At 49.8% G+C, this 26,530-nt stretch overlaps 1 protein-coding gene across 1 annotated transcript in view; it reads left to right on the top strand.

The window, feature by feature from the left end:
- adgb (androglobin) overlaps positions 1-26,530 on the top strand; it is a 53,356-nt gene that overhangs the window by 14,318 nt on the left and 12,508 nt on the right. The window contains exons 10-30 of the mRNA XM_035424099.1: positions 1,757-1,848; positions 4,284-4,458; positions 5,065-5,155; positions 6,065-6,230; positions 9,616-9,685; positions 10,472-10,628; positions 10,754-10,817; positions 11,805-11,900; positions 12,549-12,657; positions 13,737-13,872; positions 14,844-14,958; positions 15,587-15,754; positions 16,104-16,239; positions 16,647-16,778; positions 18,233-18,326; positions 20,095-20,229; positions 20,617-20,770; positions 21,233-21,420; positions 21,525-21,700; positions 22,502-22,617; positions 24,974-25,085. Of these exons, the coding sequence (XP_035279990.1) occupies positions 1,757-1,848; positions 4,284-4,458; positions 5,065-5,155; positions 6,065-6,230; positions 9,616-9,685; positions 10,472-10,628; positions 10,754-10,817; positions 11,805-11,900; positions 12,549-12,657; positions 13,737-13,872; positions 14,844-14,958; positions 15,587-15,754; positions 16,104-16,239; positions 16,647-16,778; positions 18,233-18,326; positions 20,095-20,229; positions 20,617-20,770; positions 21,233-21,420; positions 21,525-21,700; positions 22,502-22,617; positions 24,974-25,085 (2,682 nt within the window). The remainder of the gene's footprint in view (positions 1-1,756; positions 1,849-4,283; positions 4,459-5,064; positions 5,156-6,064; positions 6,231-9,615; positions 9,686-10,471; positions 10,629-10,753; positions 10,818-11,804; positions 11,901-12,548; positions 12,658-13,736; positions 13,873-14,843; positions 14,959-15,586; positions 15,755-16,103; positions 16,240-16,646; positions 16,779-18,232; positions 18,327-20,094; positions 20,230-20,616; positions 20,771-21,232; positions 21,421-21,524; positions 21,701-22,501; positions 22,618-24,973; positions 25,086-26,530) is intronic.

Below are 26,530 nucleotides of genomic sequence, written 5' to 3'. Positions count from 1 at the left end.
TTATCTCCGTACCGAAGCGCTCTTACATTCATTCTGAAAAACATGGATTAATAATGCCCAACTCCTACAATAATGGGGATGGAGTTTATGCTTCATTCAAGACAGGCCCGGGCTATCTCAGTTAACCTAACAACCTGAGGAAAGTCACCCCCCCATCCCCCCCATCCCCCCCCCCCCCCCCCCCCCCACCACCCCCTCATACCCCTCCCAGACCATCTGGAGCAAGTTGCCCAACTTCGGACTCCACCTGCTAGTTCACGCCCGACTTCATTCCTGAGTCGGGATAAAATGAAACCACATCGTTTCCCTCCTTGCATTTTTAAAAAATGAATAAACAGGCCCTCGTTTTTTCATCGGACATGGGGCGACATAGCTCGGGAGGTAAGACCGATTGTCTGGCAGTCGGAGGGTTGCCGGTTCAAACCCCGCCCTGGGCGTGTCGAAGTGTCCTTGAGCAAGACACCTAACCCCTAACCCCTAACTGCTCTGGCGAATGAGAGGCATCAATTGTAAAGCGCTTTGGATAAAAGCGCTATATAAATGCAGTCCATTTACCATCCTTTCAGAGTTTTGTTTCGTTGTCTAACGTGTCTCTGTCTGCATTTCCGTCTGACTTCCTAATTCGCTCCGGCTTCTTCCTGGTTCTTTAATTTTGCTCGGATTTAATGTGTTTTTAATGAACTGCTCGGCACATTGGCGTCCTGTAAGTTTTCCGGTTGTAAACGCTGCAGCTTGCGCTTGTGTTATGAACGTGCGGGCTCGTTGTGACAATGTTTAAAGAGGTAACCAGTAAAGCCGTGTCTGTGGCAGACAGATATGTGACCAGGAGTATTGATAGGCGACCTCCTGAATGAGTGTAATTGTTATGGTCCATGAAATGTTATTAGGATATAAAGTGGGGAGTCGCTGTCACGAGATGAGTGATCGCTGGCTGACTGCCTGTCGTCTGGGGCTTCATGGGAATTTCATCCTGCAGTGTGTGGGTGTGTGTGTGTGCGTGCGTGTGTGCGCGTGTGCGCGTGTGTGCATGCATGCGTGCTTGTGTGTGTGTGTGCATGCATGCGTTTTTGTGTGTACTAATATAAACACATTATATTGATTGAACACTGACGTTCCAGATCGCGTGCCCAAGCCTTTGCAGCCCCAACAGCAACCGCTAAATGCCTTCTTATCTTTTCATCAATAACGATCTGCGTAATTCTGTGGTGTCGGTCGGCTGTGGTGCGGCGTGGTGTTGCCGTGCCAGGTTATTAAAATGGTAATGATCCCGCCGTATCTCGGCGGAACGCGCCGCAGATTAATCAGGAGAAGGAAGCAAAGCGGCCGCTGACATTTAGCCGGCCGTCCGTCCTCAGCACCTCTGTGCGGTGAACGTGTGCGTCCGTCTGTGTGAAAACCGCACGCTGGCTGGGATTTTAAAAAGTCGGCTCGTTTCGCCGAATCTTCTTACAGCTGTGTGCTGAATCGTCTTTAGTCTGTGCGCATACCATGAATCGCCATGATATTTATTTGTAAGGTCAGATTAGAGTGTAATATATATCGATGTTTATGTTGTAGTAAAAACACGAGAAGAACTGCTGAACAAAAATTAGTGTGTCACTCTGGGAAGACGTTTAAATTTAAATTTTAAACGTTCTATTTAAAATGTTGTTTTTGAATTTTATATTTTGGGTTTTTTATTTGTTAATTGCATTTTAGTGAGCGTTAACATTGTTCAGATGTCATGTTCGGTGCTGTGATTTTATTTCCTCTTCAGGTAAGCAGCCGCTGGTCCCTCAGATGATAATCTGTGCCAGCTATCAGCCTCTACACCTCTCAGAAGAGAAGACTTCAGTCCTGGGTCAGATGGTGAGACCTGCTTTCTGCCATCTTCACCGTGCAGACTTACTAACTCCCAGCTCGACAGGAAGCAACTCCCAGCTCGACAGGAAGCTCAGCCTCGCTCCAAATTACACGCTAAGGCTAAAGGTTTGGTGTGTGGAGTCTGTAAATGCAGTGAGCTTGTTATCTGCATGCAGGGATTTAGTCCCCCCCCCCCCCCCACCCCCATAACTGTGTTCCCTGTGTTCTTTCTAACTTTCAAAAATAGATGGAATGCTGAGGGAGAGAGAAAGAGAGAGAGAGAGAGAGAGCCTTTGAAAAAGAAGGATTTTTTTTTGTCGTTATAGCAACAGCTGTCTCCTCGCGGACTTGTTCACGTAATGGTCAAAATGATGTCCAAATTTTTTTTCTATTTAATTATTTCTTTATTTATGCAGAATTAATCCTGGATTGTGTATCCTAAGTCACCATATATTTAAATGTGCAAAGTAAGTTTTGACATACTGCAAATTGCATTAATAAGATTAGTGATTGTCGGAAGTGCGTTCATGTTGTGAGGCGTTGTTAACCCTCGGAAAAACGAACGATTATTTATAACCCTGGACTGATAGAGTCAGAGCCGCCGTGTGGCTCTCTCTCTGTGTGATTTCAATCCTCTGCAGAGGTGGACATGCACTTAGCAACGGCCTCTCTCCAAACACTCTCTCCAGACAAATCAGCATCGACCTCTAAATCACCCACCAAGGAGCCCCGTGGGTCTACTTCAAATTAGTAACCCTAATTGGGTGTCAGGTTTCATCTGTGTGTGTGTGGGGGGGGGTAGAGGGGAGCGGAAAGGGGTGCGGGAGGTACGGTTCACGGTGCACTATCAAACTGCAATCATTTACACCTCAAAATGAGGTGTAGTCATTTGTGGGGCTTCTGCGGGACCACGGATAATTACCTCCGTGAAGAAGTCTTGCCCTAATAGACACTTTCCGGTCTCTATCGCAACGAGGACCGCTGTGTCAGCGTTGCCTGGCTACCACCAATGGACAGAGAGGGGTCAGGACAGGGCATCTGGGCCTCAAGTGTTAACCGGCTGGATGAAAGTTTGTTCCGAGACTAATCGCACTTTGTTCACTCGTTAGTGTTTAACGAACGCGTTTGTAATTAAGCGTTTTACCCTGTCAGGCCATAGCAGGAGGGCGCTGGTGCGTGGACGGGTACGTCATCCGTTTATAACCAGGGAAGGAGAGACAGAAAAAAGTCCACAGTGCTAAAAGTCTGCTCCTTTCAGTTAACCGGAGGAAGATTTCCCTACAGTTCGAACGTAGTCACAGCTTCACTGCGCATTAGCCATCTGTACTCTTAAATAAATCAGTCCTTATTCAAAGGGCTAATTATCCCCGAAATCTACTGCCTATAAGCGACAATTAGCTGGAGCAGAGAGGGGGAGCAGACGCCCTTAATTCTGAGTAGGTAGGGCCCCATTTGCGTTTAGAAAAGAATCGGCTTTAGAATAAGGGGGGGGGACAAAAAATACTTTTGCAGTGACAAATTGCATGAGATTGTTGCTCCTCACCTATGGAGCCTGCTCATAATTACTTAATAATTAGTAACAAAAAAACAGCCACCCCCCATGTAATTACACAGTCCTGGCCCTGCTGGCTTCTAACGGCCTCTTGCAAGACAGATTTATGTCATCAGTGGACGGGTATATTACTAAATTATGTAGAGGAGTTAGATGGCAGAGAGCCTAGTTGGCTAACGTATCTGGGTAGTAATGGAGTTCTCATAAGCTCCCTACATAGCCAGTTATTCTTTCCATTTCAGTTTCGGTTTGTGGCGGCAGTGTGGTATAATGGGTAAGGAACTGTGCTGGTAACCTTGAGGTCATAGGTTCGATTCCCGGGTAGGACACTGCCCTCGAGCAAGGTACTTAACCTGGATTCAGTGTATATCCAGCTGTAGAAATGGATGCAACATAAATGCTGTGTAAAAAGTTGCAAGTTGCCCCTGATAACAGAGTGTCTGCTAAATGCCTGTAATGTAATGATTTAATCAGCTGCGGAGCCTCTTACTGCTCCAGTCATGATGTTGCTTTTTATTTGTCATGGTCCTGGGTTTATGGTGGTGGAGAGGATTCACTCACTCTGAGCCTTGCACTGTCAGCACATTAGATTAGACCAGGGGGTTTTTAGCCTTTTCTGATCGAGGTCCAGGGACTCCCCCCCCCACACACACACACACCAGGCTCAAAGGCATGAAAGATTAGGCATGGATTATGAATTTTTAAAAATTTTATTATATAGATCACAGCTGAGGAGGAGTTTCTCCTTCAGTACCTTCAGTGCCCCCCCGGACCCCCCTGTTGAAACCCCCAGGCAGTAGGCTGTTATTGCATTGATTTACAGAATGGTGCACAGTGTTTGGGTCAGGGCCTGACCGTGTGATTCCCATATTCATACGCCATCGCGCAGGCCGACTCCTCAGAGAAGCTACGTCGCTACGGGCTGTCCCAGTTACACAGCCACCCGGTCCTGCTGACCCGAACGCGGGCCTGTCCCCTCAACGCCCCTCCCAAACCTCCCCCCGTCCCCAGCTGGAAGCTCGTCCGCCCCCGGAAAGAGGGTAACCCGACTGACGAGCCCAAAGGTAAAATCTACATAATAATTTAAAAAAATTTTTATTATTATTTCTTTTAAAAAATGTTTTTATTTTGTCTGTGCAAGAGCTGAAGTGACCCCCAGCCTCTCCTGTATGTTTAAACCCAAGTCAAAAATGAATAACTAATATGCGGCTGGTGGTAAATGCACATTGGTATGTGTGCAGCCATGAAATGAATGTTCTTCAGAAGTGTACAGTCTGTGAATACCAAGAACGTGATTTCAGGATGTGGTCGTCCCTCTAATCTTCTCAGGTTATGTGTCAAGAATGATTTCAAACTCCTCATTCAGAACCATCACTCTTTGCAGAGGGAAGGGGGTTTGGATTTTCCTCAGATCAAAAACTCTCCAGACATAAGCGTTCTTTGGTCATATTGTGTGTGTGTGTGTGTGTGTGTGTGTGAGAGAGAGAGAGTTACATGTTACGTGTATAGTTCATCTGGACCACAACAAAATAATGGCATGTTTGGTACAGTAGATTTTCAATACTTCAGTAAAAAATCATCTTTATATTGGTCAGATCCGGAAAAACCTTATTCTTCCTGTTTTCTTGCCTTCTTAACGGTGGCCTGCTTGTATGTTTCCTCCTCCACAGAAGCCCCTGTGGTGAAGCCGGACCAGTTTGTCGAGGTTTCCAGCCTGTTTCTGAGTTATAGCCTGGTGGCCATCCCCACACCTCCAGATCTGTAAGCACGCAACAGCCGCGTCCTAAAAAAAAAAAAAAAAAAACTGCTCCAGTGGGTTTGTGTGTGACCTGGTCTGTAATTAAGACTGACAGCCAGTGCGCGGCCGTTACACGGTCAGTGCTTCGGGGCGACCGAACGACAAGCGTGAACGCAATCCTTTCGTATCCGTGATTTTTATTTTATCGTCTCCCAATTCGAGAACGGCTGGTCCCCGCTTGTAGTCCAGTCCCCCATCAATATGGCGTCCTGCAAATAAATTTTGGGAGAGCGCCGTCGATCCCGCGCTGCCTGTCGCGGTGTTGTCTGGTCTGTTGCGGTGCACCAGCTGAGCGGCAGTCAAAACATTTGAGGAAAACAGGAAGTGGTGCTGAATCACTGGATCTGCTGAGCCATGTGCTCTGCCAGCACGCCAGTTTTCAGAGCGCCCTATGCGTTCGGTATCAAATTCCGACTGTGTCGTTGCTGACTGTGATTGGCAGCCCCCCCCTAAAAAAAAAAAGGAAGGGTTTTGGCAGGATTTTCTGTACCTCATCAAGTGTCTCTGTCAATTGGGGTGTTCAGACTTTTCAACTTTTTTTTTTTTTTCACTCGAATTGAAGGCACTCGGTTACACTAATCAACTGAACGTGGTGTTCAGTCAAGAGCTTGATAATTACTCTTTCTGAGTGCAAGGGATCAATGTTGTTTGGTATATTTGTAGTTTGTGTTGGTATGTTTGTAGTTTGTGTGTGCGGTGGTGCAGTATTGTTTGGTTGGTATGTTTGTAGTTTGTGCATGCGGCAGTTGAAGGCCCATCTCTCTCTCTCTCTCTCTCTCTCTCTCTCTCTCTCCCCCCCCTCTCTCCCTCTCTTTCTCTCTCTCTCTCCCTCTCTCTCCCTCTCTCTCTCTCTCCCTCCCCCCCCCCCGCAGGGAGGAGCAGCAGCAGCAGCAGGGGTCCCAGCTCAGACGGGCGTGCAGCTCCTCGCTGGCGTCCTGCGTCGAGGCGGGGGACGAGGGTGAGGGCGTCCGGGTCGCGGGCAGCGCGGAGGCCGCGGGGCGTGGCACGGTTTCGCCGGGCGCCGTGGATACCGCAGCGGTAAGGGGGGTGGGGGGGGGGGGGGGGTATGGGGGGGGGGGGACTGGTTCTGTTTGACCCAATTTAGGGAGGCGTCTTTCTGGAGGGAAAGAAAACGCGAAACTGCAGTGTTCCGTCTCCATCCCCCCCCTGAGATCTGTGCTAGATTCACTGCCAGATCAGTCACTGCTCGGATACGGATTCTGCCTCGGCCACAACAACAGGGAAATTATACAAAGAGAGGGAACAGCAGAGAGAGAACAGCACCGAGGAGGAGGGAGACTCACTGTGGCCATTCGTCCCACATCCCAACATTTCACTGGTTTCATTTCAGAAACATTTCCCATTTTTTAATATCATTTTGTAATTTACAAAACGTGCATTTGTTTGTTAATCCCGCACAATGATCACAATGATGAAGAAGAATCTGGAAATTAAATCTTTAATTCCTAAAGATTAAAGACAATGGCCATTGTGTCTCCTGTAAATTGCATTATTGCATTATTAAAGCATAAAACTGCTGACGTCATACTCACTCTGAATATGAGCTACCCCTTTTTTATATCTCATTATTTACACAATAGGAAAAAAAGTGACATTTTATTATTGCCCATTTGACAAACCGATATCTCAGATCATTTTTATTAATTTGGTTGAACTGTTATTTTCACTTGGGGCATCTGTCCGTTGGCTGAAATTTTAGATAAAGAAAGAAAATGTGGAGATTACCATCTGCTGGAGCCCAGATACTGTATCATGGGGACGTATCAGATGCCCTTTTTAACACCTATAAGCTTTGTAAAAAGCTGTACTGTGTTGTATTTCTTTGCACTGATTATCAGTCTACTGGAAACCTCTAGTTGGCAACTGGTAACCTGTAGTTTGTATCTGGTAACCTGTAGGCTAGTTGGTAACTGCTAACTTGTAGATGGTATCTGGTAACCTGTAGTTGGTAACTGCTAAGCTGTAGCTGGTATCTCCTAACCTGTAGCTGGGAACTGCTAACCTGTAGCTGGTATCTGGCAACCTGTAGTTAGTAACTGCCAACCTGTAGCTGGGAACTGGTAACCTGTAGTTAGTAACTGCCAACCTGTAGCTGGGAACTGGTAACCTGTAGTTAGTAACTGCCAACCTGTAGCTGGTAACTGCTAACCTGTAGTTGGTTGATGTTTACAAGATGAACGGCAGTGTTTATATTGCATGTATCACAGATTTGTTTATACTAGTGACTGATTTTTTAAATTTTGACCCCAGGCAACTGCGACCTGTTTCCCTGGAAACGGGTGGAACGCTCCATAGGGGGTCAAAGTGTAGAACCCCTGCGTGTTGTTTACGTGACGACAGAGGTCACGTGTCCTAGCGATGGGGGGAATAAAAGCAGCGCAGTTAGATCACGAGCCGTCAGTGTCTTTGCCTCTTCAGGGCATCGTTTTGCTCCATTCCCCCTGTGCAGAAGATAATTGCCCTCTTGCGTAATGTGTGGCGCAAGTAGTGGTGCGCTGTCCATATCCTGTAGTCTTCGGCTGCTTTTATCTCCTCTCCGTTGTGGTTCTTAAGAAAATAAACTATTTCCAATATGCATTTTTTTAATGCTTTCGTATATTATATTGAAAATAGTACTTGTTTTTAAAAACAAGATTTTTTTTACTGAGTAAGAAGGGCAATTATTCGACAAGGTGTTTTACCGTAGTCAGTGGACACCTACAAGCTCGGTGATCTAAGCTCGTTGGTGGGTTACTGTTTGGAAGCCTTTTTTTCTCTAGCCTCTGCTCCTGTGAGTTGATCCCTGAGCCCTGTCAATCAAACCTGGGCCTGTGACAGATGTAGTCTGGTACAAAGCCGCTCGTCATTTTCACCCACATAAAAAAATCGCTGGCCAATTACCACCAGTTCCAGAAAGATCGAGGGGAGAGAAAAACAACTTTAAGCATTAAACGTTTTAGCTGTAATTCCTGACAATATCGGTGTTTTCCCTTGGGGTGGGGTGGGGGGGGGGGGGGTCGTTTTGTAACGTTATCGCTAATGGCCTGTGTTTCGCGCCTGTGTGTCATACACGTTGTTGTCCGCGATTAGCGGAAAAGCGCGGGCGGACGGCGGAAGTGGGTTTTTAACGGGAGCGAAAGCCCGTAATGAGGCGCTGAAGCCTGCGCCCCTTCACCAGGACGTGGAAATTGGCTGTTAGTTCTGCTCTGTAATCCTCCCGTAGAGACTGCCTCTCTCTCTCTATCTCTCTCTCTCCCTCCCTCTCTCTCTCTATCCCTCTCTCCCTCTCTCTCTCCCTCTCTCTCTCTATCTCTCTCCCTCTCTCTCTCTCTGTCTCTGTTTCTGTGTCTCTGTCTCTCTCTCTCTCTCTCTGTCCCTCTCCCTCTCTCTCTCCCTCTCTCTCTCTATCTCTCTCCCTCTCTCTCTCTCTGTCTCTGTTTCTGTTTCTGTGTCTCTCTCTCTCTCTCTCTCTCTCTCTCTCTGTCTCTCTGTCTTTCTGTCACTCTCTGTCTCTCTGTCTCTGTCTCTCTCTCTCTCTGTCTCTCTCTCTCTCTGTGGGCGCTCCCCAGTGTTTTCGGTGTTTTTAACATCATCGTATCCGCCCCCCCCCCCCTCCCCCCCCAGCTCATTTTAAATGTGTTAAATGTTTCTGCAGACTAATGGAAGACAACGGGGTAATTGTCTCATTTAGCGGTGAATATGTTAACGTGGAAAAACGCTGCTGCTCCTCGTTAAGGAGGTGCTCAGGTCCGCAGATCTGAAAGTACTTTTTTTGTGTGGTTTTTTTTCTTTGTTTGTTTGTTTGTTCATTTTTTTCTCCTGAAAATGAGTTCAAAGTCGTTTCTTTGGAGGGAGGGGAGGGGAGACGGTTGGACGGCTCCCTCTGGCCCACCGTACTCAGGTGTGACCCGGTGCCGCGGTGAGCAGGTGCGCGCGGTCTCCTGCAGTACCTAGCGCCAGGGCGCTGAGAGACAGCCGCTCACATGCCGCGTTCTTCTCAACCGGTAACAGAGCGGTGAATTTCTCATGTGTTTTTTAAGGGTTCCCAAAATGACACAAACAGGCTGAGGGCTGTGTGTGTGTGTTCAGTGCAAAATTTACACACGTTGAAATTAAAAAGGTCTGTGTTGTACAATATCGATCATGCCATCAGCAGTATTTATGTTTATGTTCTTTTCTATCCTCTGGCCTTTTATTACCCCCCCCCCCCCCCCCCTTAGATAATTGGCAGCTGACTGTATTCCAGATTCCAGAGGGGTTTAATTACTGTCATTACCGGCTGTATTTGTGTGTTATTTCGTCTCTTGTCTGTTCTGTCTGGGAGGATCGCTGCAGGAATACCCCCCTCAACCTCGTGCTGTCTCCGGGTTTCGAGCCTGAGCCCTACTGAGCATGCTCAGACGCCTCGTTCTGTCTTCCTTAGGTGACAGCAGAGGACAAGGCGAACCGCGACGGAATCGCCGACGGTGAGATCGTCCGTGTGCCTGTTAACGGTGTGCCCCTGCTATTCAGAAACCCCCCACCCTCCCTTTCCCCCCCCAGTTGAGTTTTTGGAAATGATATTTATTTCTAGCATGTTTTCATTGAGCGTTGGAATTCTTAAAAAAAAAAGAAGAAAAAAAACAGAGAAAGTGACAACAACCCTGGTCCAAAAACATTAGTTCTACGGTGTGAACGCATCTGCATGTCATTTGTCGGCCCCACGTTAAAACCGTGTGCATGTCTGTGAGTTGCATAACCTGTCGCGCTCGCTGACAGACTTGCTGTGATGATGGCTGCTGCTCGATGACCTTGCCCTTTTCCCATAATGCATTTGTTCTGACGGCGACGCGTTACGTAAAAGGATCTGTCCGTCCGTCTGTACCTGACTGACTGAGCAAGAGTTTGAAATTACGCTTCGCAAGATGGCCGCCAAACTATTATTTCCGTTCAACAGTGAGGCGGTTTCTTTTGTTGCTAAGTAACGGCTGCAGTTGGTGTTGGTCTGGTACGGTTGGTCTGGTACGGTGTGGTGTGGTGTGGCGTGGCGTAGCTTTAAATAGAAGTTGAAAGTAATTTGTCGTCGGTTTGTTTGTCTCTGAACTCTGTGCGGTTTGGAGGGGCGCACGCCTCCCCGGTCCCCATCCACTCTGCCCCGCTGACCTCTCCTTCACTGCACATATTGGAATGAATGAAACCCATGGCTCTGTGGCAGCAGTGATTGGCCAGCGCGCTCTCTGTGCCACGTTTGTGATTGGTTCGTTCTCCGTCGGCATGCTGCGTGTGTTCGCGCTCCGCAGTCCAGGAAGTACCCGAATCGCCGCAGGAGACAGAGAAACCCAAACAAGGCGCGGGACCGACCCCCCCACTAGAGAAGTCCCAGGACGTCCCTGTGCTGGAGAGACCTGTGCTTCGGGAGACCTGGATCGACTTGGATGATCTGTGCACGTGTTTCCAGTAAGGCTGCCGCGTCACGGTCATATATCCGGCTCCCTTTGGGCCTTCGATGTGTGTTATGGTATATCTTTGTATACGTGGGATTAATTACACTGAAATCCCTGGATGTTTCTGCTGCATTTCAGGACTCTGATGATTTTTCACAAGCCGAACACGTACGCCCATCAGGCCCAGAAGTCCCACGTGAAGGTGATGTATTTGAGAGGGGAACCCAAGTCACCATTGATCCAAAGGCCAGCCACAAAACTGTCTGTGCACTTTATTTCCAAATTAATCTTTCCAACTGTGTAGATGTTTAGATATTGATTAAAGCATTCAAGCTTTTTTTAAAAAATTCTAGCTGTCATAACATAATTGTAGTACTTTAATTTAGTGTAAGAACAAAGAGTAATGGTGATTTTTTAAAAACATTTCAGTTGTCATGGTAAAATTGTATGTACGTTCTTAGGAAATGTTTTAAGCGATATCACGTAGCTTGCTCCTCATATTTCCAAATAAAAATATGGGTCCCGGCCAAACTTATTTTTTCATTTTCAAAATACGTACCTATTTTGTTTTTAACGGGGAGAATTAATGCAGACGATGCAGCACAGCATTTTGTGGCCTGCAGTCTGGCCTACCCTTGCATGTTTATTTATATGTGGCGCGTCTGGCTCGGATCGTCTGGTTTTTTTTTTCGTCAGAGATTCGGGGAACCCTCCAGTCCTGTCTGAAGCAGCCAGGCCAGGGCGTTGGAGTGCTACCGCTAACACGAGCAGCTCTCCAGCCTCTGAGAACACTCGTGTTAATAAGTGCTCTTTGAGTACCGGGATGGCGTCAGCACCCTTTAATAAATAAATAAACTCATCTGGCATTTAGCAGACACTCTTAATCTGGAGTGAGTTTCACAGATGTGTTTTTTTATTTTTTTTGAAAAGGCATTTTAATTCAGCAAATTTAGGAAATTAATTCTGATTAAATGTGTGAATGGGGGGGGGGGGGGGGCACTATAAACGTCTACGGGCATTTAAATGCAAATTCAATTAGATTTCATGGGTGAAATTAACTAAAATTTCAGTTAATTTTTTGGAGATGTAGCAGATCCCAGCTGCGTGTGGCGAGGCGTGGCATTGAGCATGCTGATTGCGTTGGGGCGTTTGTCTTTTATTTATTTATTTATTTAAATTTTTTGGTCAGAACGGTGCTAAGACCGCAGCGGGTGGGGCGGCAGTGTTCCCCGGGACGGCCCGGCAGCAGGGCTCCTCGGTCGCACCTGCTCCAGGGAACGCGCAGGTACGACTGGCCCCCCGCTCTCCGGCACCTGAGCGCACACCGCTCCCGCTGCCGTTTACCATGCCCACCAGCAGGGGGCGCTGTGTGGGGATGCAGCGCACTGCATACATTCTGAAGTGGTGTATTATCAAGATTTGTGAATATTTTATTTTTTTTAATTTAATTTTGAGTGCGTTTTATAGCACTGTGTCAAGTTACGGTTATAATATGTAAAAGAATGAAAGACCTGCATGACAGCAGATACGCTGTGTGTGTGTGTGTGTGTTTGCGTATGTGTGTGTGTGCATGCGTGTGAGTGTGACGTAGGGTGGAATTGCAGGGGTCGCGGAGGGACGTGGTGTTGAAAGGAGTTTACCTTTTATAGATGCTTTTGTCCTGGTGCATGCAAAACACCACAAAAACGTGCTGGCGCAACTGAGAGATTCAGGCTATTTATTTTATTTACGGCTCCTGCTACCTGCAATTACGATGGGAGAATGGGAACATTTTGCACAAAGAAAGAGAGAGAGATCATCTCTGGAGACTACCCTTCAAAGCCTCCGCGTAAAGATCATTTTGTCTTTTTCCCTTTTCCCCGGCTGATAATAGGACAGGGCTGTGTGTCTGTTAAAGAAGCCCGAACGCGGGCCTGTGTCTGATCTTTCTCAGGCAGCGGACGAGACGGGCGCTCACTTCCTGTTTGTGGACAGTCTGACGGCCACAGAAATCTTAACCAGCTTCTCCGCACTGCTGCACTGGGGAGAGACTGCTGATGAAGGTGGGGAAGGCCAGGGAGAGATTCGTTATTTTACTCCCTCTCTCCCTCTCACTCACTCCCTCTCTCTCTCTCTCCCTTTCTCCCCTTCCCTCCTTCCCTCTCTCTCTCCCTCTCTCCCTATCTTTCTCTCCCCGTCTCACATACACATACACACATGCACACACAATCACTCTCTCTCTAAATATCTGTCTCCCTCCTTATCCCTCTCTCTCTCTCACACGCACACGCGCACACACACACAGACGCACATGCACACACCCACCCACGCACTGACACACACGCGCGCACACACCCACACAGACACCCACACACACACACACACACACAATCACTCTCTCCCCCACCTCTCTCGCTCTCTCTCTGCATACCAAGAGCAATAAAGTCAGAAAAGAGACAATAACAAAAAAAAAAAACAGATGGCTGTGTCAGTGAAAAGATCTGTGAAAGATAGATCTTAGGTAATAACATAAAAACGGTGAGATACCTCTCCAGGGTTCGACAGGGAGTGTCGTAGGTTTTCTTCTTAAACCAGGATATTGTTCCAGTCATTGCAAAAGCACACCTACATAATTACTGTTTGGAAGCGGTAAAATAATCGTTGTATGGCAGTTTTTGGTCTTATCCCCAGTGTGGCCCTCGCTGTCGGGATTTTTTAAAGACTTTATTATGTTTTACATAAATTCAGAGGGGGCTGAGCACAGTTGGATAAATGCTTCATTTTTAGATGAAGAAGTTTGATGTTTCAACTTTGGCCTGCGTGTGGTGTTTTGAGTGCTAATCCACCGTCACCCCGGTCCTCATTATAAACTAGCTGTTCGTATTTAAATCGCTGTTTAATAGCGTGCGGCTGCTAATAGCTCACCGTGCTCCAGAATGGGAGGGAAAACGGAAGCGTACAGTATCACAGCCGCGAGTTCAGCCACCTTGTAATAGCTCACGGAAAAGGGTCACGTTCAGCGAGTGTAATCTTATTTTTAAAATTCATTTCTTTTCTCTTTTTTTGGGGGGGCGAGGTTTTCCAGTGAGTGTAATCTCATTTTTAAAATTCATTTCTTTCCTCTTTTTTTTGGGTTTTCCAGAGAAGGACCCGTCTGCGTTTCGCCCGGCGTCGCTGGCGGCCGAGCCGTTCTCGTGGAAGAGCGCCCGCTTCCGCCTGCCGGTCCTGACCGTGCAGACCACCTGCGCCAAAGCGGCCGTCCTCTGCCTCCCCCCCGGGTGAGATTTTCGGGCACTGAGCGGGTACCCGTGCCCCGCCCGTCGGTCCGCTGCCCGTCGGGTTAGAGCGGGTATCTGTGCCGAACCCGGAAAGGTTCGGGGTCCGATCGCAGGCTGGGTCACATGGTTCCGATCGTGCTGGGCACCCAGCGGGGAAAGAATGTGAGTGCGTGTGGTAGCATTACGATTTGCCATCACTGCCACAAAGGGGCCTAGCCCAAACCGTGAAATTCAGCCCCAGACCAAGGGGTGTCCAGATACTTTTGGTCATATAGTGTACAGTCACCTTTTTTTTATACATAAAACTGAGGTGAACAGCCATGTGAGAGAAGGAGATTTTTCTTTCGTGTTTGACGATCACATTGGCGTGCAGAACACTATTTCTCAAAGCAAAGCTAAAGAAATGAAGAATGTCCGTGCGCAGTATATCGGTTTGATCTCTAAATGTGCGCTGCGGATAAAGGAGTTTCTGTTAAGAGATCTGAGTCCTTGAAGCAGGAAGGCTGGGTGGTGAGGTCAGGCGGGGGGGGGACGGATTGTGACAGTCGGGTAATAAAGAGCTCTAGCTGTTCGCTCTCTTCCCTGACGTCTCTGCTCCTACCTGAACACAAAAAAAAACAAAAAAACTATTTGCTGAGAAGCATTCGCTTAACCTTCCACTTTTGAATATTTATGGGAACATTTGCTTTTATCTAATCTAATCTTCCCTGCATAATATCAGTCTGGGGGGGGGGGAGGAGAAGATGGCAGCCATCTTAGGTCTGAGCAATGGGGAAATTATGTAGAGCAGAGGGGTCAAGATGGAGGCCGTGTCTGGGCTCAGTAAACAAACGGACGGTTTTTAAGAACGCCGTTTGCGGCGTCACGCGATTGCTGTCAGCGGTACTGATGCTCCAGCTCTGAACCCGGTCTGACTGTGACGGACGCGTGCGATTGGCTCACTGGTGTCGTCCAATCGTGTTGTGCGGCAGGCGGCACGTCCTGCGCTTCACCCCGAGGGCTCCGCTGGGCTGCCACGTCCACCTGTGCAGCACCACGCCCTTCGTCTTCGGCGACGAGGAGAGCGTCATGCCACACCTGGACAAGGTAGGCGTCTCCATAGCAACCGTAGGCAGTGCGCATCTGGATGTCAGTGATTATCTCCCTCTCTCTCTCTCTCTCCACCCCTCTCTCCTCTCTCTCTCTCTCTCCGTCCCTCTCTCTCTCTCTCTCTCTCTCCGTCCCTCTCTCCTCTCTCACTCTTATTCTCTCAATCTCCTCTCTCTTGCTCTGTCTCTGTCTCTCTCTCTCTCTCTCTCCCACTTTCTTTTTCTCTCTCCCTCTCTCCCTCTCTCCTCTCTCACTCTTATTCTCTCAATCTCCTCTCTCTTGCTCTGTCTCTGTCTCTCTCTCTCCCCGCCGATCTGTTTGTCCTTGTCATATCCCATTTATGAATATAAACTGCGCACATGCCTGGACACCTCAGCGAGGAGAAACTCTGCTGATTGGCTGAGGAAAGATGGAGGGAACCACCGCTGCCATGGCGATGATTTAAAAGTATGAAAATCTGGGCCCCGCACCCCGAGGGGTGACTGGCGGGCGCGTGAGAGAGAGAGCGCGCATGTCGCCCATGGCGACGGCGAGGGAAGAAGAGGGATGCTGGGAGTGCGGGGGGGGGGGGGGGGGGGAGAGCACCTCGGCCCACGGTGACAGGCTTCCCTCTCCCCTGTTCCAGGAGAGCCTGCGTTTCACCGAGCAGGCCGCGGGGATCCTGCGGGCCCTGGGCAGAGTGGCGAACGCCTTCGCCGACGAGCGGGAACTTCCGGCAGCCATGGCGGAGCTGGACTCCGCTCACTGCCCCCCCTCGCTGCGCGCCTCCCCCGAGGTCAAAGGGCACTTTGAGGTGAGGCACGCGCTCTCTCTTATGAAAGTGTGGCTCTGTAAAATGAATAACTCGCTGTCGGGCGTGCTTTTGTGCATTTACCCATTCCACTATTCCACAGCCAGCAGCTCATCAATCTGAAATTCAAGAGCAACTGCTGAGAGATTAGTGTGGAACCTTTGAGCCGTTTTTAAATTTTAACCCAAACGAAGGGACAGGCTGGGATAGAAGTCCGTGCTGTGATGCGAAACGCTGCCAAAAAAACAGCATAAAAAAAAATATATATATATATTTTTTACACGTGACGGGATGGAACCTGGAAACGAGGCTCGCCGGTCTCCATGACGACGCCCGGCTCTTTTCTGCGCAGGTGTTTAACGAGGGGCTGCTCCACGTGATGACCTCAGCGCTGGGGCGGGGCCTCGCCCCGGAGGAGGTGCACGCGCTCCGAGCCCTCACGCGCGACCCCTCCCTGGGGCAGGGAGGGAGGGAGGACACCTGTGCAGGTGAGGCCAGCCCAGAGTCCGTCGCTGTGGCAACTGAGCCCTGGATCTTAAACGCTTTAATATCAGCACCCAAATTCTAAAATTCAATACCTTTCCGGGGCCCTTCAAATACACATACTAGTATGGCCTAGTGGACTACAGACTCCAGGACCCAACCTAATACACTTCCGTTGCCCATTTTGGGTCCCGACCCACAGTTTAGAACACTCTGAAGCAGAGGATGCTATGTGACACCACTTCCTCTCGCAAGCATATAGTAATGCATGTATATAGGGCGTGGCGGGTTTGACAGGGTGTTGGGGGGGCGGGGGGGGGGGGGGGGGGTTATGGGTTGACCTGGTGAAACGGCTCGTGGTGCAGTGAGAGCCGCTCTCTCTCTGTCTGTGTGCTTTTTCCCCATCACGCAGGCCCAGCGACAGAAACGCCGGAGACGTGGACAAACAGAGATCCCACAGAGACGGAGAACATGGCCGCCACCATGCTGCAGGCTACCTGGAAAGGCTTTCACACCCGCCAGGTCCAGAACGCCACCAGAGCAGGTAAGGGTCCAAAACGCTGGCAGAACAGGTAAAGGTCCAAAATACCACCAGAACAGGTAAAGGTGTGTTTGTCCAGGTCCAAAACCCCACCAGAGCAGATAACAGTGTGCTACACCACCCATAGTTTAAGAAAAGGCTGATTTACAGAGTAATTGGGGTACAGTAGTAGGTTAGGGTACCGTAATCAGTACAGTAGGTTACTGTTTGTGATGAGGTGCAGCGCTGCAGCGGTCCTGATTCCGATTCTATTGACACAGACTGATGTTCCGTTATTAATAATTCCACACCGCCAGTTCCGCCAGGGTTGACGCGGCAACATGTTCAGTCCACGCCGCCGCCGGGTCGCGGGGGGGGGGGGGCGTCAATCTCTCTCGGTGACGCCGATTAGCCGTGACAGGTCAGGGAGAGCGAAATGAGGTCACGGCCTCGCACCTCCCCCTCCCACCCCCCCACATGCCCCCACCCCCCCCACCCCTCCGTCATTTCCCGACAGCCGCGATCGGCACGACTTCTGGGAGGGAGCTTGAACACAGGCCCTATTTATCGCCGGGGCCTACGGCATCTGTCTCATCCCGAATCAATCAATCTGCAGCGCGGTGTTCGGTCCCAGCTCACTGGACCTCGGCTCGCCGGCAGCGAGAACGCTGGGCCGATCTGAGACTGCCCGCACGCTCGCTCTCTCTCTCTCTCTCTCTCTCCCCCTCTCTCTCTCTCTCTCTCCCTCTCTCTCTCTCTCTCTCTCTCTCTCTCTCTCTCTCTCCCTCTCCCTCTCCCTCTCTCTCTCTCTCTCTCTCTCTCCTCTGTCTTTGCCAGTGTTTTATTCGTAACCTCTTAAGGGATACGAGTGAATTAAATTATCTTTTCTTTTTTTTTTTTAAACTGTGCGCTTCGTACTGCAGTGGCCAGGTACTCGCTGTGTCTGGAATCACGCTGTGAGTAAATGTAAACCAACGACACAGAATTGGCCGAAGATCTGGAATTAATGGCGTTAACGAAATCTACAATTCGGTTCACGCTTTCAAAATGATTCTTTGACAGTTGATATGTTACAGTTGTCCATCATTCCTTGGTATATTCTTGCAACAATTTTACGCAGGAGATAAATTATGGTACGTTTTTTTTATTTATAAAGGACACTTCATGTCACATTTAAAATGAAAACATTTAAAATGGATTTATAACTGTCAGCCTGGCTTCTTCTGTGTCAGCCTGCTTCTAAGAAAGATTTATTTTTTCTGCGACATTGCCCTGTCATTGTATTTCCCCCGAAAAGTCGTTTTGTAAGTAAAGCCGTCTGCAGTTCACAGAACCAGGAATGGTGTTAAGTGTGATGCAGTGTACCGTGTGTGTGTGTGTGTGTGTGTGTGTGTGTGTGTGAGTGAAGTGTTTTTACTCAAATCGAATAATGTGTTTTGCCTGCGTTATTGTGGTAAAAGCTCTCTGTTCTCATCCAGGCACACAGGAGAATATGAAGGTTTCTGAAACGCTGCAGAAGCTGTGGGCAGCTGTGGAACCCAATGCAGAAAAACACGCCGTGTCTTTGTTAAGGTAAACGGTAATGTACACACACACACACACACACAGACACACACACATGTACACACACACACACACACACACACACACGCGCACACATACACATACACACACACACACACACACGCATACACACACAGTGACACATACACGCACACATACACGCACACACACACATACTCTTATACTGTACTCATATAGATTTGTTGTTATTTACTTGTAAAATCAGCAGTCACACAACATGAACACTAGCGCTGTTTTTGCATTATCCATGATATCCAAAGGCAGTTTAATGAGGCATTGCAACATAGACCTGCAGTAATTACACATTTGACCTGAATTTCGACCGCGGTTGACAAGCAAATGCAAGCAGTTCTTTTTTCTTTTTTACCACGTTTAGTATGAAGCTCCACTTTGCATCAAACTTGCCCCATTAGCCTTCTTTCGCGATATATAGACGAAAATGTCGCTCGAGCTCTGGCCCGAGCCTGTCTTTATAAGAGTGTATCTCCTGGCCCTGCTTCTCCATCAGCTTCTTCTTCTTCTCTTTTTTTTCTCTTCCTCCGTTCTGCTTTCTGCTCCCTGACGCACCATCTGCTGTTTATCCTCCCCGCTCCGCTCCAAATTGGCCCGCGGAACGGATAACCGGCCAATCCGGCGCCTCGGGGGCGTGGCGCGTCTTACTTAGCGCTGAATTACGGCGCGCGCCGGTCCCACCGCTCGTCTCGGGGGGGGGGGGGGGGGGGGGGGCTTCCCAGACTGCTGCGCGGGTTTCGGAGCTCACCGGCGGGAACGCGAGCCACGTTTCGGGGAAACCGCCACCGCCGCTGCCGCTGGCACCACAGACAAACGCGACCTGGTGCAGAGGCAGCGGCGGTGGTTTCCCCAAAACGTGGCTCATGCTCCCGCTGGTGAGCTCTGGGATTGGTTCGTGATAACGGGCCGTGTGAAAATGATACCTTCGCTGCGTTTAGTGCAGTTTTGTTTTTTGTACAAACGTTCACGCGTGTCAAATTCGACATCATCATTTGTGACCTTTGACCTCTGTATTTGAACATGGCGGGTTATGCTTTATTAAGAGTATGGATCACAGAAAAAGGGCATTCCTCCTAATATTGGGGAAGGTCTTCAGAGCCCCTACAGTACAGCATGCTCCAGCCCTCCCACACGGAGAGGCAGAACTGTGTTTCCACACCGCTAGAGAAGCAAATTCACGGGTGAATTAGTGGATAAATTCATACGCCATGATTATGAATGTCATCTGATGCTCTCTCCTCCGCTGTCACCTATTGGTCAGGTATTTCTGACCAATACCTAAAGCTCTCTCCTCCATTTGCAGTCACATTTCTCACTGTTTTAGCCTTCGTTTCCTTCACCTCAAATGCCCCTCTCTCGTAACAGGCCCTTGTTTTGACACGTCCTCTCGTTGGGTTATTTCAGAGTGACGCTATTTCCTGCTGGGTTGTGTTCACAGAGTGAAGCAGTCATCGCCCGGGGTTACGTTGCTTAAGTGGGAATGTTCCGGTTCTTTTCCCTTTCGCCTTTTAATACAGCATTAAAAATCTGTTTTTTCAGCCTCTTTCTCTAATTTTTTTATTTTTTTTATTTTTCGGCAAATCTGACTGCAGCCAAACTCATAAATCATTTCTAATGCCAAACCGAAGACAAGGGGCCATAGCCGTGTAATCTGGCCAATAGCTATGACTCAGTGAAACGACTGAGAACTCTGATTGGTGATTATTATTTATTTTATTTTTTTTGACACTTTGTATCCGGGCAGATACATTTTCTCCAACAGCCCGAAGTCCGCGGAACACTACCCTTGCCACGGCGACGAGGAGACCAGGGTTCCGTTCAAGGACTATTCCGTGACATTCCCGGATCAGCCGAGCAATTCCTGGTTCCTGGTCTTTAGGTGAGCGCCCCCGACCCCCCACCCCCCACCCCCCAGCGGCCTTGCTTTAGCCCTGGTGCCTGTGCACCTGGTCGTGGAGGTCATTGTCTGTACTCAGCACTCAATTGTGCCCAATAAAGTAGACTCATTAATTGATTAAGGTCAATTGAAGTAATCGAGTAAATGCTGAAACAGCCACCTCACCTCACTGGAGTCCACTGCTGATTTTAAGGTGACAACAAAGGGCCAACAAACTCCACCACTCCAGCTTCATTACAGCTGGCCCCTAATTGATTAAGGTCAATTAAAGAAGTCGGTCCAGCCAGATCTACAGCAATGCCTCGTGGTTGTATTATTACCCTTCTTAGCTCTCTTGTAGTGGAAGCTCTTTCTTGTCATCTCGTCCAGGGAGGTGTTTCATGTCCCTAAGGACATGCTGGTGGTGCCCAAGGTCTACTCTCCGGTTCCTGGCTGCGTGCTGCACGTCATCGATAACGACAGCGGCGAAGAGGTGCCAAGGATCTTTCAGACGGTGGAGCCTCACGTGTACGAGCAGAACCAGGTTACTTCCTGCCTCTTCATCGCCCTCTTCCTCAGAGTTTGTTTTCACGGAGCGGAGCTTCACTGTAGCCTCTGACGGGAATGTTGCATTTGAGGTTTCACTTCAAAGAGACGAGACTGATCTCTCTTTCTTCTTCCCTAGTGTTTTAAGGATGAACGAGTTCTGTTTCCTTGGCCACGCGTCTGTTTTCCAACTGTTTTACCATGTCTGGAGCCCTGTCACTCTAAAGAGGGAATTTTTAGCGTCTCCATTAATGCAGATTAATTAAAACCTGCTGGTTTCCTATTTGAGATCTGAGCGTGTGATTCTGGAGGGGGGGGGGGGGGGTGAGCTGAGATGGGGGGGAGGGGGTCAGCTGGGGAGGGGGGGGTGTGAGGCGGGGGGTGGGGTATGATGTGAGGGGGGCGAGGTGTTATTTGGGGGGCGTGGTCTGAGAGCGCTTTGTTGAACCACGGCTCGCAGGGAGGCTACACCTTCGTCACCGAGGCCCACACCAGAGACGCGCCTGTCCCGGGCGGGCGGTGGAGGCTCCGCCTCATCGGGTCACATGACCTCCTGCCCTCCCTCGGCCGGGATGCTCCGCAGGGCAGCTTTTGCGTCCGAGAGTTTCGGGATTACTACGTCCCCAACGACAAGAACGTCCTCTGCAGGTGAGCGCCCAGCCAGCCCGTTACCGCCAGACTGAGAGGCGCCAGATTCGCCGTTTTTAAAATTAAACTGTCGGCTCAACGTCGGTCCCCGCGCGTTCCGCCAGGTTCTCCGTGAAGGTGACGGCGGACCACGTGAGCACCGTCCAGGTCCAGACGTCCAATCCGGGCGTCTACGTCCGGCTGGCGGTCCTGGACCGTGAGCTGGAGGTCGCCGGCGCCACCGGGAAGGGGAGCGTCGTGATCCCGGCGTTCCGGTTCTTATCCGACGGGCGGCCCGGCCGTGAGTCAGATCGCGAGATTCCCTGAGTATTTATGATTTATGATTATGATTTTTAAATGAGAAGGGGGGGGGGGGGAGGGTATGAATCATTTTTCCTTTGATACATATTTTATGACGCTTATGAGTAATGGCATGCATACTCCTCTTATGTCGCATAAGTAAAATAAAACTCTTCATTTATCCATTAATCTTTTTTTTTTAACTCGGAGTAAAGGCTTCGGCCTTGGCTCATATGCCCCGCCTCCTCATTACTTTTTACACGAATGCCCCGCCTCCTCATTACTTTTTACACGAATGCTCCGCCTCCTCATTATTCTCCCCCGTATCCCAGGCTGTGGTGTAATTGTGTTGTGGGATATAATAATGTCCGTCGTTAGCCTCCCCCGGCTCCCTGTTCATTGCCTGTATTGATTTATAGCCGCGGTAAACGTCCACTTGCCTCGATTGGCTTTGACTGGCACGTCTGTGGGAGCTGAGTACATGCTTTGCCTGTCGACGCTAAAACTGGAGACCTGGGGGGGGGGGGGCATTTCACGAAGCAGGATCACCTCCAGTAAAACCCAGAACCCTCCCAAATCTGGAACATGGACTGAATAAAGAGGTGTTCCCGGGTTTTACTCAGTGCAGCTATGCAGCTAACTGGGTAACCCTGCTTCATGAAATCCCCTCCCCCCATTTGTTTTGAAACAAAGCATAAAAAAACTAAACCAATCAAGCAGCTAGCCAGGCCCCCGCGCTCTATAAATACTTGTGGGTGTTCGCCGTGTGACGTGTTTTTGGTTTCCGCTTCTTTTTCGGTAGCGCCCCCCAGCGACAGCAGCGGGTCCGGCGGCGGCCAGGGAGACGCGGGGCCGACAGCCGCTCCCCCGGGCGGGGGGGCGGGGGAGAGCGGCGACAAGCAGCCCGCGGAGACGGCGGTATGAGACCTGTCCCCTAATCTCGCCCCCCAAATTAGCCCCGGTGCCTTGCAGGCTGCAGGGAGACACGCTTCGCCTCGAGGCCCTTTTTTAACATTTATTTATTTATTTATTTATTTGTTTGGTTGTTTTTGGACGTATCACGTGATCAATGATCCACAGCCAAGATTTCCAACCCCACCGCCACCCCCACCCCCCCCCGTCCCCCTTCCCCTCCAGTCCCCCCTGCCACCTTGGTCCTTGAAAATAACAGGAATCTTCCTCTCTCTCTCTCTGTCTCTCTCCCTCTCTCCCCCTCTCTCTCTCTCTCCTTCTCTCTCTCTCCCTCTCTCTCTCTCTCTCTCTGTCTCTCTCTCTCTCTCTCTCTCTCTCTCTCTCTCTCTCTCTCTCTCTCTCCCTCTCTCTCACGCACCACAAACAGCACACAGCCTTGCCTTCATTGTGTCTTGTCTGAGCGCACGCACATATCTGAGGTGACCTGACATAAGCTCGCTCCTGACAGGCTTTAAATAGTAGCGTGACTTCGGTGCCGCCTGAAAGGATGGAACTTTCAGCGACAGCGTTGTGTATTAGCTGGTGAGTCACGAAATCCCGACAGTAGATAGAACTAGATGAGAACTTTTTTTTTTTTTTTTAAAGAAAGAGATAAAAGAAAATGGCAAAACGTAGACTTACAAGGTTTTTTTTTGTGGCAATCAACGGTAATATCCATTTACACAGCTGGATTTTTGCTTATATATTTAAGGCTACAAACCTTACCCGACGGTAAGGTAGTACACTGCCATCCTGTGCGGGATTCAAACCTACGAACGACTGGTTCCTTAGCCGGTGGCCAGGTGGAGAACTGCTCCTTCGCCCATTGCCGGAAACGTGACCGTGTTACCAACTCGCTTTGTTATTTGGATGTCACCAAACAAACAAAAAAAAAAGAAAAAAAGAAAAAGGGAACAGTGGATCGGCCGACTGGAGGGCTGACGAAAGCCGTCCTGCTAACAGAGCCTTATCTCCCCCACAGCCTTATACCCCTGTTCGCCCCTAACGATCTGTCACACGCCGGAGTCGCCTACTTACCGCTAAGAAATGAGCTGCCAGTCAAACCTGCCCCCCCCCCCCCCCCACCCCAACAAGCTCCCCCCCCCCCCCCCCCCCCCCCACCGCTTACGGTTTCAGCAGTAACCCCCCATTTACTGTCCGCACAGATAACCCCCCCCCTCCCCCACCGCTTACGGTTCCAGCAGTAACACCACCCCCCCCCCCCCCCCCCAACATACTGTCTGCACACAGATCCCCCATCCCCCCCCTTACGGTCCACAATATATTGATATGTATAAACAAACACATGTATACACTGTACACACATTCATATGCACTTGTACACACATGTATCCACATACATGCGTACATGTGTGCACACACACACACACACACACACACACACACACACATACGGGCACAACCATAATGTTCCGATTTTTCCATTTTTGGTCTCTCAGATTTGTGCTCGGCTGTTGGGGTTCATACGCATTTACATACAAATGGGAGAACAAATGACCCAATGATTGCCATTTTTTGGGGGGGGGGGGGGGGGGGGGGCGTCTTTTTTTCGGATTCAGACCACGAGCTTGTTATTGTTGAAAAGATTTATGAAATATGAAGGTCGTTGCGTGCTCACTGGACTGTGCACGAGTAGATGGCCATTATCCATTTTCCCATCAGATCCGCTCAGTGCTATCAGTCTGGATTTTAACTAACTGCCAATGCGTTTATACAAAACCCGCTGTGATGAATGGGGGTCTGTCTGTAAATCACTGGTCGATCAATATTCGCTCCTTGCGGCAGTGATGTTGCATGTGCGGCGCGTATCGAAAGCGTGTGTGTGTTTTTTTAACGAGATTCTGTGAAGATCATTAAGGACTCTTGCTCAGCTTGTTACTCAGCTTGACTACATCCTGGTTCTGATCGTCAGCGTCGGGCTGTTAATTAGTGTCTGTGACTGCCGCCGCCTCGTCCCTCACTGTGAAAGATTTACGGCGCGTTTCGGAGCCGAGAGACAGAGGCGGTCCTCACAAAACAGGTCTGCTGTCGGATAGGGTGGTGGGGGGGGGGGGGGGGGGGGCACTGGTTACTGTGGGTAACTGTGTCTGTGTTTCCTGTCTGTCCCCCGCACAGGGCCACAAGTACATCGTCCTGGCGTGGGGTGGGGGGGGGAGGGGGCAGGGGTTACCGTGGGTTACTGTTTTCCTGTCTGTCCCCCGCACAGGGCCACAAGTACATCGTCCTGGCGTGGGGTGGGGGTGGGGGGGGTGGGTGCGGGGGTTACCATGGGTTACTGTGTTCCTGTCTGTCCCCCGCACAGGGCCACAAGTACATCGTCCAGGCCGAGGTGTTGCACAGGAGCTGGCCCCTCGACGCGTCCCAGAATGCCTTTGTGCAGGCGCTCAGAGACGCCGAGCGAAACGACTCCAAAGGTACGCCCGGACACCTTGTTCCTTTCGCCGTGCTCGTTTTAGTGTGCGCCTGCACAGCTTAGGCCCCGCCCCTCCGGTGGGATTCTGAGACGCCGCGGCCCGCCGTCAGACAGGATCATCCTCCTGCGCTCCGTGTGCCAGGAAAATGAAAAATTTAAACTCGATTGTCAGTTAAAACAGACTTTGCACTCCGAAGATAAAGGGAACATAACCACCTTTTGACCCCTGCATATTCATCACTGCTACTGTTACTGCTCGTGCCACTGCCTCTGATTCACATCTGTCCTGTTCTGACGTGTTAGCGGTAGCCGTCTGAAGATCTACGGCTCGATGCGTTAACTGTGACACGACAGCATAAAATGGCCGCTTTACCCGCGGAGCAGTTTATTCCTGCCTTTGTAAGCCGTCTCTGCGGTTTTGCTCCGAGGTCTGTTTTGGCGTGCGTGAGTTTGCTCTCTCTGCGGGGGAAAGTGTGTCAGGGTCGTTCTCCCCGAGGCGGTGCGGCGGCGGGCGGGCGGGCGAGAGAGGACAGCTGTTTGGTGCACCTCGCCATTTTCTCCCCTCCGCGACAGAGAGCGCTACCTACCAGCACGCCCGACGCCGCGGGCCCGTCCCGCTGCAGCTCCCGAAAAAGGAGCTGCTCGTTTTTCATCCCGCACCCCACGCGCGCGGTGCGTTTCAGTCGCGTCTCGATAGAGGGGTAGCTCACCTGTGTCATATTTATTTACCTTTATTTACCTTTATGTTGTAGTTTATGTCAGTCCACAGGGACGATCGTCGTTTTTTTTTTGCGGGTGATGATTGGAGCTCGCGCGCAAAATACGACGATGACCTTTACAGATCTGACCCACAGCGTATAAAAACCTCGTTTATCGATCATAACGGTGCACGAGCCCGTCGTTCTCCAATACCCCAGTGAACGTCTGTCAATACGACAATACAGGCTGCCGTTCTCCTGCTTCCCCACTTCGGTGGGGAAACTCAATCGATGTGTTTAGGATCGTCCAATTAAAAAAAGGCGCTCTGTCTTCTCAACCTAACCTGGTGACACACGAGGAGGGGAGAAAAAAATAATACATTCAGAAGAACGGTTGCTGTTTTTTTTTTTTTTTTTTTTTTTTTTTACTGTGCACTGAATTTTACATTTGCCCATAATCTGGCTTCACAGAAGGACGTGTGTAACATGTGGATGACATGCAACAGGTGTTGAGAGTGACTGTCAGGTCCTCGCTGTTTAACGTTTGGAAGAGTAATCAGTCTCACCAGTGCTATCAGCTTAGCTGTGTACGAGGTTAAAGCTGCTGCTCTGTGAGAAGGTCCGCTTGTTCACTTCAGGCTAGTCAGAAAGCGGTGAGGATAACTGATGCGTTGGGATGCGTCGGCCTGTTCAAAGCAACGTTGACACACACACCCTGCGTGCGCTGTGTTCCTAGAACACGAGGTGC

This window comes from Anguilla anguilla, chromosome 6 (genome assembly GCF_013347855.1).
Source record: "Anguilla anguilla isolate fAngAng1 chromosome 6, fAngAng1.pri, whole genome shotgun sequence".
Lineage (NCBI taxonomy): Eukaryota > Metazoa > Chordata > Actinopteri > Anguilliformes > Anguillidae > Anguilla > Anguilla anguilla.
Note: the sequence above shows the minus strand (reverse complement) of the source record. Positions and strands in the feature narration are given on the sequence as shown.